Here is a 20442-nt window from a genome sequence, read left to right as displayed (position 1 = left end):
ACCAATAGTTATTCATTTACTGAGAGAATTTTTAAAGATATTCAATTGAAAACATACACAATTGCTGTTTAATCTGCTCACATCCTTCAGAAAAAAATCACAGAATATCGCAATTTTGAAAAATTCTCAAAATCTAAATTGTTTACATGCCAGTTTTTCTTTAAAAATATGTAGCATTATATCTAAGGTTAACAAAAAAACATATTTTACCATAGTTGACCAGAGATATTTCGCAAAATGGTCTCTTAAGTACGTAAACCCCCATTTTTAAATTTAAGTTTTACAATTATTCTTTGCCCACTTTGAAAATAGTAAATTGTAACAGCAAATACAGTCTTAAAATCAAGATTAACAGAATATGACAATATATATTTATGTAAAACATACTGAAAATTGTGTCCTACCAGACAATTAGAACACAAGAAGGGGGGGGGGGGGGGGGGGGGGGGGGGGGGGGGGGGGCTCCCCCACCCCTTCCTTTTTCTCACAATTTTTTGGTGTGTGTGTTATCCTTTTTTTGTTTGGCTATCAATCATATCATACATAAAAATACCTACATGTTATCTCATACTTATAGAAAAAATAAATATAGTGTAACATATGTGTAGATTCTAGCAACTACAGCTCATGTACAAATAATTTTGTTTCTTGAAAGTACTTGTGAAGAAGGGTTCAAATATTCAACAGCTTTGCTGATGATTTTCTGAGGATTTATAATTCTGGGTTTCTTTGAACCAAACACAAACTCACTAAAAACAGTTTGAATTCCACTGTGAGTGTCACGCCTATGTATGATTTTTAACTTGTTCAGGCTTAGATTGCAAGCTATGAGCCTTTTAGAGATCAATGTAGATATTACATTGCTTTGTACCATTGGAACTAGTGCGGACTTGATACTATAATAATTCATGGTAAATATATCTAAGATTCACATTTGAATGCTAAATTTGACTCGTACAGTTTTCGTAAACTACAAACATCGGACAAAGAAGTTATAACTGGAACTTTCTAGTCGGTGTTTAAAATTTAAAACCGGATACGTAAAAGCACGGACTTTCCTTAAGAGGATTGTTGGCTTTCTAGTCTAGTCGTGCAGACCTGTAATCGATGTAAGGTACTGGTAAACGAAGCAACAATTTTCTGTGTATGTTGCAGACAAAATACAAACATTGTATGATCATAAAAAAATTCAGTTGACCAGTGATAGTCATACTACATCATATTTATACTAAGTAGATCTTTAAAATAGCTGTATTTAAAACTTTAATGTAAACATCCTTGAAAATATTGGATTAAAATTGTTTTGTGGGACACATTTCAATCCACTCGGTAGATTTGATAGGGAAATGTAATTATGTATTTGAATAATTTCGCCATTTCACACACAGCTGCATCACTCAAGTGTTTGACATTGTCTATATATACATGTACTATTATTCTTTGTTGCTGAATTCATAAACACCAAACAGATATTGAGGTGACCTTATCTTTCTATGACTGTCATAGTGTTGTAACTATCAAATGCTCACATGTACGTTGCATCACCCTTCCAATGACACCTGTTGGTTGATGATAAGGAGGAGTGATAATGGAATGTGTTTGTTCCCGTTAGTCATGTTTACCAATGTGATAAAAAACTCCTGGCAGTTTTGGCATGTTGGAATGATTGAGCTCATCCACACAAATACAGGTTGATACATACTTATTGCAAATTGAACAAGACAAGTGAATTTGTTTGGTTGTATCATCTTTCCTCCAACCAGCGGTCTGCAAATCTCATCATATCTACTCAGTAGTGTCACATCTGAAATGAAATCCTATCTAAAGAGACACCCCCACCCACCACCCCAGAACATTAAACAAATTTAAGGCAGAATTAAGTAATATTGAATACAAGACTTACATGTCTAATATTGAATACAAGGCTTACATGTCTAATATTGAATACAAGACTTACATGTCTAATATTGAATACAGGACTTACATGTCTAATATTGAATACAAGACTTAAAATGCGTGTCTAATATTGAATACAAGGCTTACATGTCTAATATTGAATACAGGACTTACATGTCTAATATTGAATACAAGACTTAAAATGCGTGTCTAATATTGAATACAAGACTTACATGTCTAATATTGAATACAAGGCTTACATGTCTAATATTGAATACAAGGCTTACATGTCTAATATTGAATACAAGACTTACATGTCTAATATTGAATACAAGACTTACATGTCTAATATTGAATACAAGGCTTACATGTCTAATATTGAATACAAGACTTGCATGTCTAATATTGAATACAAGACTTACATGTCTAATATTGAATACAAGGCTTACATGTCTAATATTGAATACAAAACTTACATGTCTAATATTGAATACAAGACTTACATGTCTAATATTGAATACAAGACTTACATGTCTAATATTGAATACAAGGCTTACATGTCTAATATTGAATACAAGACTTAAAATGCGTGTCTAATATTAAATACAAGGCTTACATGTCAAGTTTACCAGGTACAGTGTAGTTTGAAACTTGTTCTGCAAAAAGCAATTGAATCCAATATTTACAACCCCACCTGTGTTAATTTTTCCACTGTTCTTATTAGACACACTCCATATTTATCAATGATATATGATGTCATTGGTCTTTGGATCTTCAACAGATACACCCTGTATAAATGAAATAAAATGTCATAGGTCGATTGAATCAGCGGATGATTGTGTTATTCTTATAAATGTCTGTTGCATATGCTGATTATACATGCTTGATTTCTCAGCATTTTATTGTAATCAGCATTTTAATGTTTGCAGGTAAATAGCGTCGCTTTGAACATTGAAGACGGTGTGACGGTTCTACAAACTCCGACAACCAATGGGAACATCAGGTATCTCCTTAAATCTATTTCATTGGTTAATACAGATAAGTGACTGAGCAGCATCATCAACATCTTCAAGGTGTTTAGTGTGCTTCAAAATCTACTATTTACCCCTCACTCTGTGATGAAACTAGTTAACTGTTAGGTTATGTTTTGATTGTATTTGTTTGGGGGGAAAAATTATAGAAACTTGGAAAATATAGAGGGTGTTGTTCAGAATTCATTTTGATCCCTTAGTTTACCAGTTAGAGTTTGTCTGTGATCCCTTTGTTTACCAGTTAAAGCCTGTCTGTGATCCCTTAGTTTCCCAGTTAGAGCTTGTCTGTGACCCCTTAGTTTACCAGTTAGAGCTTGTTTGTGATCCCTTAGTTTCCCAGTGAGAGCTTGTCTTTGACCCCTTAGTTTACCAGTTAGAGCTTGTCTGTGATCCCTTAGTTTACCAGTTAGAGCTTGTCTGTGACCCCTTTGTTTACCAGTTAGAGCTTGTCTGTGACCCCTTTGTTTACCAGTTAAAGCTTGTCTGTGCATGCATATATGCATCCCAATTCAATTTCCTGAACACTATATACATGTATCACTATATAATATATATATTTATACACACACATGTACCAGTGTGTTGTCAGTAGTAAATCATGTCTATTTTTCTTGATGATCTTTCAATTGACATGAAAACCTATTTATTCTTAAATTCTTTAGAAGAAATAAGTTAAATTTTGAAATATAAATGTAAAAAATAAGTGTTTAAGTTATTTGCATTAAGGAGTATGACATACAAATTACCAGTGTATCCTTTGTTTTTTTCACCCTCGTAATGCAGACTATGTAGAAATTTATTCCTCGAATATTACCATTCCAGACTTTAATCATAGACTTGTTAAAGAAATGACATGGGCAGAGTAAGATCTAGGTGTACTAATTTATGGATCAATGGTTCACAGGTGATAATGAGTAATAAAGTGTTGCTAGTGGTGTCCTCATTTATTGTCCTTATTTAATTACTGTAAACCAATTTTTATTCTTGACCAATTTCACGATTTACCAATGATGAAGTAGTTCACAGCGACTAATTTTCGCAACCAAGGTTATCTTAAACAAATACAAGAGTCATTAAATGTCTGGTTTGTGGCAAGAAATATTCATGATGATGTGGTTCTCCCGAACCTTGTACAAATCTTAGGCGATTATATCACTTGGGTTCAAATTTACTATTAAGGAGTCGTTCGGGAAATGTCTGTCCCTTGATGAATTTATGATATCTTTATAGGTTTTAATCTGAAGACCTTACTCTTTAATAGTAAATTTGAACACAAACGAAATAATTGTCTGTGGTAAAAACGTCTAGCATGTGAATAAAAGCAGATTTACAGTGCTTGGATTATACAAATGTATAATAAAATGAGTTCAAAATGTAATTTCAGAAACAGTGGGGGAAGTCCTAAGGCTGGATCCTCCCCTCATCCTCCAGGAGCCAATCATAGAGAACTGCCACAGCCCCCAACCTCCAGCAGAAACACCATCGGAGGAAAGACCAATCCATTCCAGGGGGACACGTCAAACAAGAGGAATACAGTGGGGGACGTCGGAGTGACTGAGGACCAGGATGACTACGACCACCTGATGCGCCAGGGCTTCCAGAAAGACAACTTGAGGAGGTCTAATTACGACCACATACAACTCGGGCAGGATGGTCAATTCCATGTGCAGGCCAGAAAGACAGAAGCTCCTCGAGAGGAAATGCCAGAGAATGACTATGCTGAAGTGGAGAGGGAAAATATTTATGAAGGTGTGAAGGACAAGCAGCCAGAAACAGATGCCAAGGCAGATTTTCCTTCTGTGACAGCCACTAGCAAAAAACCTTATGATCCATATTCAAGTGTGAATGATGAGGAGGAGGATTCTGTTGTTCCAGAAGTTGAAAAGAAATCTTTTGATCCTTATTCAAAAATGAAGGACGGCGACTCAAACTCTGGCTCTTTTGACAAGAAGGCAGACGATGAGAAGCATGCCAGTGATAGCACACCAGTGAAAAAGAAAGAATTTGATCCATACGCCAGTGTGAAGGATGGCGATTCTAACTCTGGGTCCTTTGGCGCAAAACCTTATGATCCTTATTCCCGAGTGAAGGATGATAAAGATTCAAGTGGAGGAACATTCAAGGACATAGATCCTTACTCTACAGTTAAAGAGGAAAGGACCCCGAGGGGGAAGGGAAAAGATGACCCTTATTCTAAAGTTAAGGAAAATGACATATCTGTTGCTGACGACATTGAAGATCCATATAATAAGGTTGTAGATGACCCTTATAACAAGGTGAAAGGTGATGACCCATACAATAAAATGAAGGATGATGATCAATTTAACAAAGTTAAGGAGGATGACCCCTACAACACTGTCAAAGGTGATGATCCCTACAACAAAGTGAAAGATGAAGAGCCAGATGATCCCTACAACAGTGTGGATGAAGATGAAGGTACCCCTGAAGGAACCAAAGGTCCACAATCTTATCAGTATTCCACAGTGAACAAGGTTAACCAGGAGCTGAGGGAGGGTGGTTTTAGTGTAGTGGGGGAATACGCCCAGGTGATGAAAAACAAAGACAATGATGCCAATGCCAACAGACCCCTTCCCACCCCAAATAATAATACCCCCAATAGAAGGTCTGACCCAGATCCCTACCAGCTGCCACCAGAGCCACCCAGGCGGTATCAGGAAGATTACAATGAAGGGGGGAGCCAATCTGTGGCGTCTCATTCTACAAATGGTCACACTACTGTAGTGATGGTGGGGACCAATGGCGGTTCTGGAGCCACTGCTGGTACGGTAGCTTCAGCAACAACAAACAACACAGGCAGCACAACAACAGGTGAGTGAAATCTCAGATCACGTAATGCTTCATGTATACTCGTAATGTGATGAATTCGGAGGCCCCAGATCATGTAATGCTTTATGTATACTCGTAATGTGATGAATTCGGAGGCCCCAGATCATGTAATGCTTCATGTATACTCGTAATGTGGTGAATTCGGAGGCCCCAGATCACGTAATGCTTTATGTATACTTGTAATGTGGTGAATTCGGAGGCCCCAGATCACGTAATGCTTTATGTATACTTGTAATGTGGTGAATTCGGAGGCCCCAGATCACGTAATGCTTCATGTATACTCGTAATGTGGTTGATATTTTGGTGCTTTTCATGCAGTCATTATCAATTCATGATGAACGACAAAATAGAAATATTGAAGTATTGATAATACTGGCAGAGCTAACTTATAATTGCATCAATAGTGTAGCTTCCTTGTATAATGTGTTCACTCACTGTATATGAAATGAGAACACAAGGATGCAAAACTTTAAGTGCTTTAGTCCAAGGAAATTTAAAAATATATATGAATTAATAATGATTATTATTTAGGAAGATTTAAAGTGAGAAATTTAATTTCAGAAGAGATGCTCCTTGCAAATTAACACATACATCAATTAAGGGCCACACAGTAGTGTGCGACTGGGAATTGTTTTAAATTAATGCTGAAATGCTTGTTACAATGAATCAGCACTAATTTCAGTTGTGTCCTACATGAATTGATATTTGTGCTGACAGTATACTGGAAGCTTATTTTTTTGTAGCTTCCTCCAAGTCAGTAAATTTAATTTACTCAGTGAATGTTATGTCCTTTTTACATCTTAAATGATTATTGTTTGATGAAGACATTTAGGGAAAAAGATTTCTTTCCAGTTTTGTTACATGTTTTGATATATATCATAATTTCTTTCTGATTTTATCAGTGACAGAACTTACAAATCGCAAGGAACCCCCGTACCACAAATTGACAGCCCGGGAATCCATGGCCAGCATCAATGCCCGGCGAGCACTCAACACGTATGAAGAGGTCACTGATAGAGAGAACATGTATGCAACGGTAAGTGTAAGAAGAACATTTCAATACAGTTAGTGATGTACCGATTGTCGCCGACTTTCGATTGTCGGTTGCTATAACTGAAACGATGTGAATAATCGAATGTCATTTTGAAAATCGAAAATCGCCGATGTCAGTATTTTAAAAAAATAATACGAATATTCCTGCCGCGACTTATCTAAAATTAAAAATGGCTGACGAAGCTGAATCATCCGATAGGATTGTTTAACGTTTCTCTTGAGAATTTTTCACTCATATGGAGATGTCACTGACCGTTGCCGGTAAAGGCCTGCAAAATTGCCTGCCTATGCTCGGCGCTTACAGTCTTTGAACAGGGAGGGATCTTTATCGTGCCACACCTGTTGTGACACGGGGCCTCAGATTTTGCCTCTTACAACAAGCAAGGGGTAATGAGGCTCTATTCTGACCCGGATCCCATAAGAACAACAAAAGTCGAGAGATCTATCCCTATCCCAGGAAAATAAATCAAAAGTATGGGATTATTAACTTCAAATTTCTAATTATGATTTTGGACGTCTCCATATGAGTGAAAAATTCTCGAGAGAGAGAGATGTTAAACAAGATAGAATCTATCTAATGATTTTATTCTAATTAACTTAATGATTTTATTCTAATTAACTTAATATCTAGGGTAAAAAATAAAATAAATTTAATATATTTATGCTATAAATTTGAAATCATTAAAATTTGATTATTTTTCGATTAATCAATCGAAAAGGTACATCCGATTAATCCGATCATCGATTAATGTTTTTTCCCCGATTGCCCATCACTAAATACAGTAGAACAGGCTTATAGTGAAGTGCTGGGGACAAACAATTACAGTAAAATAAGCTTATAGTGAAGTGCTGGGGACAAACAATTACAGTAAAATAAGCTTATAGTGAAGTGCTGGGGACAAACAATTACAGTAAAATAAGCTTATAGTTAAGTGCTGGGGACAAACAATTACAGTAAAATAAGATTATAGTGAAGTGGTGGGGGACAAACAGTTACAGTAAAACCTGCTTATAGTGAAGTGCTGGGGACAAACAATTACAGTAAAACACACTTATAGAGAAGTGCTGGGGATGAACAATTACAGTAAAACCTGCTTATAGTGAAGTGCTTGTGACAAACAATTACAGTAAAATACGCTAGTAGTGAAGTGCTGGGGACAAACAATTACAGTAAAACATACTTATAGTGAATTGTTAGGGACATATAATTACAGTAAAACACACTTATAGTGAAGTGCTGAGGACAAACAGTTGCAGTAAAACATGCTTACAGTGAAGTGCATAGGACAAACAATTTTGATTTGTTGTAAACCTAATTTGTTATATCCAATAAGTTCATAATATGTTGTAAAACTGCAGAGAATGAAAACCACTGTGCTGTAAGCATTGAATTAATTATAAATGTGTTTGTTGTAACTGTGTTTTACTGTCAGTATTTTGACCTTGGACTAAGATGCCTCCCTGTCACATGATTCCAGTTTTTTTCTAGAGACGGTCAGAGACAAATCCATATTCAGCAGTATGGCTGATACTTTACCAAAGTATAAGTCAGATTTGTAAGAAATCTCATGTATTTTGTTTTATTACACTCTTTAGATTGGAGTAGCACCCCTTCATTCATGAAGTTTACATGCTTTTTGTTTCACTGGTTTCAACTTGCTCTCTGACCCAAAACACTGTACATGTATATCAGGATTTTTCTGTAATTATTTTGTGTTCAAGACTACAAATTAAACCCAACACATTGAAATTTTGACAAGTCAAAAGACAAAAAATAAAAAGTACATGAATTGTATACTTTTCTATTGTTTGATTAAAGGGACTGGTTCACGTTTTCGAAAGAAAAGTTTTTCATTTTTGATGTTAAAAATTGAAAATATAGCTCATTTAATGTTGACAACCAAAATTATGACTGTCTGAATGCAAGGATAAGAGCAATATTTTAGCTTTGATTCTGTGTTATGTAAACAAAGACTCGAGTCTTTTTATGTAAACACACAAACCAGTGAAATGTTAATTTTGTAATTTCAAGCATCTTCATTTTGTACAATCACAAATTTTAACTTTTAAATGACACATTTTACCTAAAGTATACTTCAGATGTGATATATATGATAAACTTGGATCAATATCCATTTATTTTGAAAACCCCATAAACAATAACACACCTCAATCTTTGTTTTCAAAACAAATAATAAACTCTCTATAATGAACTTCTGTCATGATGATTATAACTTTAATTTTTTTGTGAAACCTTTTAAACATATTAGACTGTAGATTTTGATCATTTGATGTGAAAAACAAAATTTGGAGGAAAATTGTGAATCAGTCCCTTTAACTGATATTGATTTCATGTTTACAATATATAGATAGGGTACTGCATCAAAGATCTTGAAGACCTATAGTAATATCTTAGAAATAAAGAATAAACTCCTATGATAGTGTCAAATACCCTAAACACTCGTTACATATTTAAGGTTAATTAATTATACCTGTGATGTGACACTTGAAATCAGTTCCAGCTAATTTTAATTAACGTAGACTTTACAAAATGAAAACGCCACCTAAAGCTGTTCAAAGGGCAGGAACTCTAATAGGACAATGCATCGACACAAACAAAGCAGATATTAAATGCATGTTGATAAACTTCCTGATACGTGGTCTTTTCTGGAGGTGGTTAGTAAGGAACCAGTACGTGGTACATGTAACTGATATTGTCTAAACTGCATATTAAGAAGAACCAATTCAAAAGGCTGCCTATATGAAACACTAATAGGGTAAAAATTGAATTGTATCGCCAAGATTTTGTGATATTGTGTGTGTTTTGTGAGTGTTATATTTCTTGTTGTGACATCATGGATAGATTTTCCTAGAGATGACATGGAACACCTTGCATTTTCGTATTTTTGACGTCTGTAAATCCACCAGCTACATCAGAAGAAAGATAACTCTGTTAGAGATTGTGTAAAGAGTTATCCTGTATCATTGCACCTTAAAATGTGAAACTTTAGTTGGAAATCAAATTTAAAAATTGGGGTAGTTTACTATGTTTATGCTGCTCTTAAAATGCTTCTTGGTTAATGAATCTTAATAACCCAAACTAATTTCTATGCCATAAAATAGTTTATTATTGATTTCATTCTTAAAATTGTATTAGGAAGATACTAGGGATGTTTCACAGAAAGACAACTCTTCCATTGTCATGTTCTGTTCCAGGTGGAGGGAGGATCAGGTGATGGCGTAGTAACATCCAAGGGTGCAACACAGAACAGCCAGCATCCAATCCGACAGGAGTTGTACGAAGAAATTCCTAGTAAGCAGGTTTTGATGTTTCCTTATTGAGTATGGAAATACTTAAATTAACAATTATTGTGAAATTTATTGGCTCACCAGAGTATAAGTAGCCCAGCTGCATGGAGGTATTTGGTGAATTTGTGAATCAAAAATGGGGAGGTGGGAAGGCCTGGCTCGCTTCTACTGGGGAAGTATGGAGGATGTTTCCTTTGAGAAATTCTCCGGAGTCCTGCTATGTAGAGCACTGCGGTTCATCTAGCAAGCATCTGCTTAAACAAAGTTTATTCTAGTCACAGAATACCAGGCTCATGTTCAATCCATGAGATAATGAATAAATATTGATACATTTTTACGAGCATATTTTGTTTTTGCCTCAAAAAAGAGTTGGACGGGATAACGAAATATAATAGTGTGTGATTGCATGGTGTAACTTTAATAACTGAAAATGCATCAGCTTCAATGATTTGGTTTTAAACATTCCATTTTTCAAGGTAAAGTCCCATTTTGCAGAGCTCTTGTATGTTATGAAAACTTGAAATATTGTAAAACTGTATAACAAACATTGTCAAAGTCCATTAGTAAAAGAAGATCTACAATTGGACACGGAGAAGAGTAAAAGAAAATGTACACTATCTTCTGTACATGGTTACATGACTAATATTCTCATTCTAGATGGGGATCAGCTCTCAGCCCCTGCACCTCCTTCTCTGGATACACTCCACCTTATGACTGAAGGTAAATCCCGCCTGTCCGGTGACACAACTGGTAGCAACAGATCCTCATACGCAGAGAGCCAGAAATCACCTGGGGCAACAGCTAGTCCACGCTTCTCTACAGGGTCAGCAGAAGTGGTGTCCACTGGGATGGTCAACCCAGCCTTTGATGGTGACCCAGATTCCATGGTGGTATCACTGGACCCAAATTACACAACAGTAAGAGACTGCATTCCTGACAGGCAGGGGGAAGGTGATCCAAATTATGAAAGTGTGGAAGAAGTCAAATCAAAAGTGCATCAGGTGGAACAGGAAGAACAGAGGAAAGCCATGATGGAGCGAAAGAAACGAGTGCATGTGTACGAGGAGGTGAAAGAGGGGGAGACAAATCCTGTCAGAGAGCGTGTGCTGGGCAGGCACATGTATGAGGACTTGGATGGTGTCAAGACAGAGAAAGAAGAGCTGGATAAGAAAGAGGAAGGTCGTAAGGAATCAGAAGTGTGGAAACGCAGATCTGACGTGTTATGTGAAAAGCTGTAACTGCTAATACAGACCATCGTCTGTCAGCAGAAGACATTTTGTTCAGTTGTGATATCTTTCATATTGATGTTGTTATTGTATGTACTATGTGCTTCTTGTTAATTTTGATTGTATATTTAGTTATATTGAATTACTGCATCATTTTGAACAGCTGGAACCAAACTCATTATAATCCTCAAAATACCGTGTAATTTACAATTGTTTTAATGATGCATTGTATCATTTATCCTTTATTTTAATTCGTGTATTTCATGAACTGTTGAAATTCTCTAATTTTCATATCAAGAAAAATAGCAAAACTGGTTTTAGAAAGAAGTAGTATTAGCATTGCGATTTCATTTGTAAATGAAAACTGATTCGTAAGGCCTCATTTCTAATATTTTAGATTTACAAGAAAATTCCTACCTACATTTTTACCAGTTTACAGAAAATAAAATCAGAAGATAGCAGTTTCTGTTATTGATAGCTAAATAAATACTTTTATAAGATATGGAAAAGTACCTAAATTTAGCAAAACTTGTCATTTTACCATTATTATTTTTATACATTATTTATGTAACTACAGGTATAAATTAAACTCAATGCCGAATGCTTAACCCTTTATACTGCTATCTTTTATTACTTGTGAGATTTTGAGAGTAGAAAAGAGAATTCGACATATGCATATAATTTTTCCCCAAACAGACCAAAGATGTATCTCATTTTATACTGGCAGTCTTTTGTTTTGTCCAATAATTGTCTTTATTTTACCTAAATGTTTTGTCATTTTTTTATGACCCATTTTTAGATAGAAAAATGAGAATGACTGAGTTCATAATTTCATTAGAATCAAATTTCTTGTGAGTTCATGAAGCTGATGGATGAATGTAATTAAATTGACATTGTTGAAATCCAAGTGCAAATTTACTGATTTAATTATTTTACACAGAAAAATTTGTATTCAGATGCTACAAATGATCGCTTGATCAGTGTTACTAGGTAACAAATATGTTTTTTCAAGTTATGCCTACATTTAGTAATGCTTCATTCTTATCAATACAATTATATTAGATAGAAATTATTTATTTCTGATAGACTTCACATATCAAAGCTTACACATCACTGTGTTTATTGCGAAACATCATTTAATTTATTTACTAAATGAACGTAAAATCCTTTTAACATTGAAATATATATCTATAAGATTGTTGTATATTAAAGCATCTAAATGTATTTAATACATGTATATGTCTTGGACATTTATTATCCTTAATTTTTATTTCGAAGGGGTTGGGGGGTTGGTTGATATTTAGAAAATTTTGAAAAATTTTGTTTCATTTCTACACATACCATATATTTCCTATTTTTTGCAAGTTTAAGTTTTAAAGTATGATGTCAACGGGAGAATTACTGATGCTGAACTTTATTTTTACGTAAATACCCAGAACTATGATGTCAAAGGAGGACCTTTAGTGTTGTGATGTACGGTGTAACAAACATTGAAATAAAAGGCAAAGTGCACATCATTGTGTTTTTTTTAGCTCACCTGAGCTGAAAGCTTAAGTGAGCTTTTCTGATCATCTGTTGTCTGTCGTCTATCTGTAAACTCTTTACATTTTTGACTTCTTCTCCAGAACCACTGGGCCAAATTTGGCCAAAAGCATTCTTGGGTGAAGGGCTTTCAAGTTTGTTCAAATGAAGGGCCATGCCCCCTTCAAAGGGGAGATAAATGCAAAAATAGGGTGGGATCATTTAAAAATCTTCTCAAGAACCACTGGGCCAGAAGAGCTGAAATTTACATGAAAGCTTCCTGACATAGTGCAGATTCAAGTTTGATAAAATCATGGCCCCCGGGAGTAGGTTGGGGCCACAACAGGGGATCAAAGTTTTACATACAAATATATAAAGAAAATCTTTAAAATCTTCTCAAAAACTACTGGACCAGGAAAGTGAAAATTTACATGAAAGCTTCCTGACATAGTGCAGATTCAATTTTGTTAGAATCGTGACCTCCGGGAGTAAAATGAGGCGACAATAGGGGATCAAAGTTTTACATACCTATATATAGGGAAAATCTTCTCAACAACCACTGAACCAGAAAAGCTGAGATTTACATGAAAGTTTCCTGACATAGTGCAGATTCAAGTTTGTTAAACTTATGACCCCTGGGGGTAGGATGGGGCCACAATAGGGGATCAAAGTTTTATATAACTATTGAATAGAAAAAAATCTTTACTGTGAATTTACAGTAAGTGTGAACGACTCAGCTTCTCAAGTTCATTCTCCGTCCCGGATAGTTGGTTTCAAAACAAATCTGTTAATGATGACGCATCAAGGAAAGAACAATCACTGCGACTGGACCAATATTTAAAGGGGGGGGGGAATAAAAATAATTTTAGATGGGCACACGTGTCTTTACACTAGCGGGTCATTACATAATCTTTTAGCACGATGGAAGAGACTGCGAAAAGGGAAAACCAATACCAACTAAAACAATGACGTTGATTTTAAAATTACATACCGAGGGTTTATTTTATGGTAAAATCAGTAAGAAATTAGGCGTCGCAAAGGCCACGTTATAAAATTGTCAATCATGGGAACTCTTGCACCGAAAATGTCGCCAACGAAGCTCACACCGGATGTACTTCTGTTTATCGAGTATGAAATTAAAAAGAAATCAAGTGTATATTAATAGAGAAATCAGACAAAATTTAAGAAGAAATATTTGTACCCCTGACAATGCACCATAGGTGACTTTCAAGAAACTGCAAAGAAAATCTAAGAGAAGCATAATTCGTCTGAACACAGGGACTCGTCACGAAATATTTGTCTTTTTAAAATTTGACATCGTCTATTCTATATTTACAAATAAATGTAAATATAGAATAGAGAGGGTCAATTCGTGACGAGCCCCTGTGGTCTGAACACGAACGAAGTGTTGAAAACTTCTTTGCTACTGATTTTATTGCAATCTAGGCCGAGTCAGTTATATATACAGTGTATATATATATAGAGAGAGAGAGAGAGAGAACTCTAAATACTGTTGAAATAATTTCGACCGTGTTACCGGTCTTCTTCAGTCGTGTTTTCGTGAAGAAGACCGGTAACACGGTCGAAATATTTCAACAAAGTGTTTAGAGTTTTTTCTGTATTTTACTTCCAAAAAAGAGACTTTATAAATAAATATATATATATATATATATATATATATATATATATATATATATATATATCAAATTATATGTCAAATTATATATATATATATGAGCACTCTAGAAGATTATATCGGAGATTTATCCCAATATATATATATATATATATTGACGAATTCGTACAACGGGTAATCGCAATCATGGACATACCATAGGAGCTTGAAATTTTATCAATAAAGTTAATAAAATGTACTTGATTGACCAAGCAATAGCTTTATTGATAAAATTTCAAACTCCTATGGACATACAGTTAGGGGTGGACCAGTGATATAGGTTCAAAGGTACGCCAGTATCGCAACATTAACAATCAACCTTTGCTGTGGTTTATTATGACGTTATAGAAGGCGCGTCTAATGCTAACGAAATGCTGAATTTCTTTAATAATGTGTTACATGTACAGGAGAGGGATGGTTTGGGGAATTTAGTTTTTGCTAGAATTCACATAACTTGCCGTTGTTCATTCAATTAACAGTATCTAGCGATGGTTACTTCCGAATTTCTTACGAAAATGTGGGTATATATAACAGTAAAAGACATCAAAGCATGCCATGTGTTGAAAATAAATGTTTTCTCGAAGTAGAATATCTATTGATCTTATTACTTAATCTGACAAATTATTTTAGGGGCGAGATCAAATGTTCAATGTTAGAGAAAACTGCGTTCGCATAGTTCTCACCAAGACCCCCCCCCCCCCCCCCCCCCCCCCCCCCCCCCAGTACAAAACTAAATATGAAGTATGTTGAAACTAATCGATTAACAAGTAAAACAAATAAAAGTGTACATTGAAACTATTAAACGTTTATTAAAATGTATTATTATGTGGTTTTAAAGTCAGTTGTCTTTTTTCCCCACTAAAGTGTAATCGATGTCGGATGACAGAAACTTACGAGTTTTTACCCCCTCTTCCCCCTAACTATTTGAATTTAGAAATTTTTCCGACATCGATCTTTTCCAATGCTTTGCAAGATTTCGAAAATATTCTCTGAGAGATTTATTTTAAAATAACGATATGGAAACTGCGAATGTGAAAGAGACAACAAAGCAAAAGCATTGTTCTTAAACGGACAAAATCGCCTATAGAAACATGTACTGAAATTTCTGATCACTTAAAACTGACAAGTATCTACAGGAATTTAAGGGAGTAACCTTTCAATTTTTATTGGGATATAGAGGCAACTGCGGATCCTGCCTTTTCCCGCAGCATTTTCGATCCCGTCCTTTTTTTTTCTTTTCAATATTCAGCACTATTTGAATTCTGGGATATTGCTATCCTGCCTTTTCTTTACATATCGGAACTCGCCTTTTTCACCCTGTATTCCCCCTCCCATACCTATTGATACTGCGATGGATTATAAGTATAACACGGTTATTCCTGTTTCAAAGATAAAATTTATAAGGTATCTGATAAAAGTTATATCTTCTAAAGTTTACGAGATATCTTGTATCTTTTATAAGACATCTTATATTTTTTTCTTTATAAGATATCCCATCACTTTTATACATGTAGATATCTAGTATATATAAGATAAACTTTACAAGACATTTTATTAACGTAATCTCAAATCTCCGTTGTCAAATCAAAACCGATATTGAATCTCACGCTACGTACGGCGCAGTGCAACTTACACTGAAATCAAATCGTGAAACTTACACTTGTTAGACACGAGATGATATAAATGCCAAATACTTGGGACCACCTACCTATAATTTAACCGACCTATCAAAAGCGCTCTTTAAAATCACTCGGGGACTTTCCAATGAACTATCTGGAGCACGTCATGTACTTGCCGATATGTCTCGTTCACACTTACAGTAAAAATTTTCTCCTTAAGGTCTATTGGGCTATAGAAGTTTACATTTGCACAAAAGCTTCCTGGCATAGTGCAGATTGAAGTTTGTAAAAATTATGGTCCCCGGGTAAGATGGCACCACAGTAGGGGATCAAAATTTTACATACAAATATATTGGGAAAATCGTTAAAAATCTGATGATGAAAAATCACTGGCCAGAAAAGTTTACATTTACATGAAAGCTTCATGACATAGTGCAGATTCAAATTTGTAAAAATCATGGCCCTCGGGAGTAGGTTGAGGTCACAATAGGGATCACAGTTTTACTTGGGAATATATAGGAAAAATCTATAAATATGTGCCAAAGTGACTCGGGTGAGTGATGTGGCCCATGTGCCTCTTTTTTTCTTTTTTTTCACATACACTCGCCAGTCACGAACTGGAAACCTACACAAGCACCTCCTCGAAGTGTACTTGTCTATTGTGAACTGGAAACTTGCGCGTTGGCGCTTCATGAAGTATGTCCGCATGAAGTGCTGCAATTCATACTCTATGTATTTTCAAAATTGAAATTTATTTCTTATATTAATTAACATTCTTATTATGTAATAATATTTCCAGATTTCTATTCTTTTATGATGGGTGGATAAATCATCCAAATTGTTTCAAGCACAAAAAGATCATCTTCTAATCATTTACTAGTCGTGTGAAGTTGACTTACTTTTATCATTATGTAACAATAATCATTCATCGTGATTGAAAATCAAAACTTGTTTAATCTCCTTTCATTATACATTGAATCGCATTATCAAATCTATGTAGTTGTGTATTCATACGCTCATTGTTTACAATTGCGGCATGTTCATGAGGAAATACCTCTCATTACAATTTGTAAAGATATCAAAGGCAAGAATCCTGGAAATGTATATTTTAGAAAATCCCAGCATTGGTAAGATCAAATACTGATAACTTCTGCAACCATGGATTTTTTTTCCAGCCGAAAGGAATCGAGAGTTGAAGCAGACGACGCCTCTGTACTGTTACAGGCCTCATTCTTGCACATGGATATTTTGTGGAATGTTAATTGTATGCTGAAGATTCAAGATCAACGGTCTCGTTTAAAGTCAGCATTTTGCAAATTCTATGGTCGTTATTACATCTGATTTACCAATACAACCTGTCATTGGGTCAAATGCTGTCCAATTGTAAGGCCGTTCTTTACGCTCTGATTTTGATTCCGGATTATTCCGTTTAACTGATCTAGACATGGGGCTCACGGCAGGTGTGACTGGTTGACGGGATGTTTACTGGTATATCCAGGGATTCGTGTTTGCCCAACTCTTAATTTTGTATTCCTTGTAGGAGTTATGAGATTTATCACTGTTCGTTATCTTCACCTTTCCATCTTGAGCTCAAGTGATGATTGTTCATTGTATAATCTGTGTTGATAACAATGGTGTGTCTCGTTAATTATTTGCATCATATACAAAAATTTATAAATTAGTTCTAAGTATGTTTTTAATTGGAAAGTTACAAGCCATATGCTTTCCCAAATTAGCTTTGAAATGCAAGTTTTCTTGGGGACTATTCCAAGGTATATATATGTGTTGTAATTAAATAATGTGTATATTATCAATTCATTGTTTCTTTATACAAGATACCATAAACCACATGTTAATAAAGTTCTTTCTTGAAATTTCAAATACAACATTGAAGACACAGTCCCAGAGTTTTTAGCTCACCTGTCCCAGAGTTTTTAGCTCACCTGTCCCAGAGTTTTTAGCTCACATTAGCTGTAGGCTCCAGTGACACTATCCCAGGGTTTTTAGCTCACCTGTCCCAGATTTTTTAACTCGCCTGTCCCATAGTTTTTAACTCACCTGTCCCAGAGTATTTACCTCACATGAGCTGTAGGCTCCAGTGAGATTTCAGAATGAGATCACCCGTAGTCCGCGTCCATAACCTTCACACATTTTTCTCTAAAAGCACTAGACCAATTCCAACCAAACTTGCCACAAACGATCCTTTGATTATAGAGGTTCGCACCTGAATTTTGCAGTACAGTAAAACATGGTTATAATGAACCTCCAAGACCAGTGAAAAACAGTTCGTTATAACTAAACTTCGTGTTCAGTATAAAAGTGTTTTACCATATTATCATTTTGTCGTAGGTATATTCTTAAATTTTACATGGAAAGGGATTTAAGAAATAAATTGGCAATGGGGTCATTGTCTTGTTATAGATTTAAAGAGTGTTAAATTGGACCTTTTTGCTCTTAGCGTTTACTTATAACTACACTCATATATGATTTATTCGCACAGACGTAGTTTTATACGAAAACTTAGTTTTGTCTGTTGTTGTCAACACATGATAAGACAGATCTGTAACATCAAGCCTGAAGATATGGCCACTGTAAGTTCAACTGAATTGCTGGGGCGGCTTGGCATCGACGACCTCGACCTCATCTTAAGGGAAAGAAGACTCCGCTGGTATGGCAACGTTGTCAGATCCAGCAGTGCAGTCAAGTGCGCTCTAAATACACAAGTTCCTGGGAGACGTAGAGTTGGTCAGCCAATGCTACCTTGGAGAGAGTTGACGGAGAAAGATCGTAGAGAATGGAAGCTCTCAACTGCCGACCCTCAAGACCGGAAAGAATGGGGATCTGAGGTGAGATCTGCCATGCGTGCAGCCAGCCAGATACCTGGAAGGGGGCCCACTAGTGTGGATACTACCCGTGATACTGCACGGAAATAAAAAGGAACCGACAACAACAACAATGCAGGAACATGTATCAATTATTACATCAAATTAATGCATGCTCTCTAACAATATAGATATAAAAAGTTAAATGCTAGTACATGTATATTGAGAATAAATAATGTCCATTTTACACTTTAGATATGGAAAAATATCACAGAATTTGAGAGTCCAAAAGAACATACTACATGTAGGAGTATTGTCAGGTTTTCAAATTACAAAAACGTTATACAGTCTTTTCTTAAAATCTAAAATGGAACTTAGAAAAGTAGAGGTTATACATTTAGATAAGATTTTCTTAATTACTTGCCAAAATACTAAACTTTGGATTAATTTGAACATATTTTATTGTAAATATAATATACAACAGGTTTGAACACAATTTCTGACAACTTACGGGGTTCTCACCTTAGATTAATTGATACATGTAACAATCGTCATAAAACATATGTATACACAAAATAAATACATGTACATCTAATTTAAGAACAGCATTAAAAAGTTTGCTGTTAATTCTTCCATACCCCAGAGTGTCACTGCCCCAAAGTATAATCCGTGTATCAATAATAGATAATTCTTGTGTTTGAAAGAGTTCGTTTAGCATAACATTTAGTACTACTGAAAATCTTTTACAAACAAAGAAAAATTGATATGCATCTTCTCTTATACCACAAACACAGTTAGGAGAATTGACAATATTTTTTCTGTGTAAATCAACAGCTATGTCTTTTAAAATTTAGCATGAATGATATTTACAATTCTTTTACCAAGAAGAAAATGTTTAGGCACTTTTGAAATAGCAATAGAAATATTGGAAGAAAATATTAACTATATATTTCTTGCATAATTCTAGAAAATGTATAGTCATATTTGCAACGAGTACTGTGCATGCTGTACATAGCGAGATGTGACCTTTCGAAAATTGTCAGTGATATCGCTTAGATATTGTGAGACAAGATTAAAGTGAATTTTATATATTGTCATTATAAATTTAGCGATTATCCACCTTTACATAGTGGTTCCCAACCTGTTTCTAGATGTAATGATTCTTTAAATGTCAGAATTGGCAGTCCCTTTACAATTCTAGCTGCATGGAGCTGTGCTTTTTTGTCCCCAACTTTTCGATTTTTGCCGAAGAACATCCATTCCATACGACTGAAGCATATTCTAGTATAGGTCTAACAAAAGTCACATACAATTTAGATTTTAAAAAATCTGCATAAAGTGAATTTGAGTTTCCTTAGAAGTTCTATATTTTTATATGCATTGTTTACAATATCGTTGATATACATACCCAGACCATTTTAAATTACTAGAAAAAAGTGAGAC

At 35.1% G+C, this 20442-nt stretch overlaps 1 protein-coding gene across 11 annotated transcripts in view; it reads left to right on the top strand.

Annotated features, from left to right (window-relative positions):
- LOC125645853 (uncharacterized) overlaps nt 1-12874 on the top strand; it is a 23276-nt gene extending 10402 nt beyond the window's left edge. For all 11 annotated transcript variants that reach the window (XM_048871718.2, XM_056141443.1, XM_056141441.1 and 8 more), the window contains 5 exons: nt 2826-2899; nt 4312-5756; nt 6677-6810; nt 10044-10140; nt 10794-12874. In XM_048871718.2, coding sequence (XP_048727675.1) covers nt 2826-2899; nt 4312-5756; nt 6677-6810; nt 10044-10140; nt 10794-11374 — 2331 coding nt within the window. In that variant the 3' untranslated portion in view covers nt 11375-12874. The remainder of the gene's footprint in view (nt 1-2825; nt 2900-4311; nt 5757-6676; nt 6811-10043; nt 10141-10793) is intronic.
- Nucleotides 12875-20442: the final 7568 nt, after the last annotated feature.

The sequence above is a fragment of the Ostrea edulis genome, chromosome 6 (assembly GCF_947568905.1).
Source record: "Ostrea edulis chromosome 6, xbOstEdul1.1, whole genome shotgun sequence".
NCBI classification, from domain to species: Eukaryota; Metazoa; Mollusca; class Bivalvia; order Ostreida; family Ostreidae; genus Ostrea; species Ostrea edulis.
This window is presented reverse-complemented; position numbering and strand designations above follow the sequence as displayed.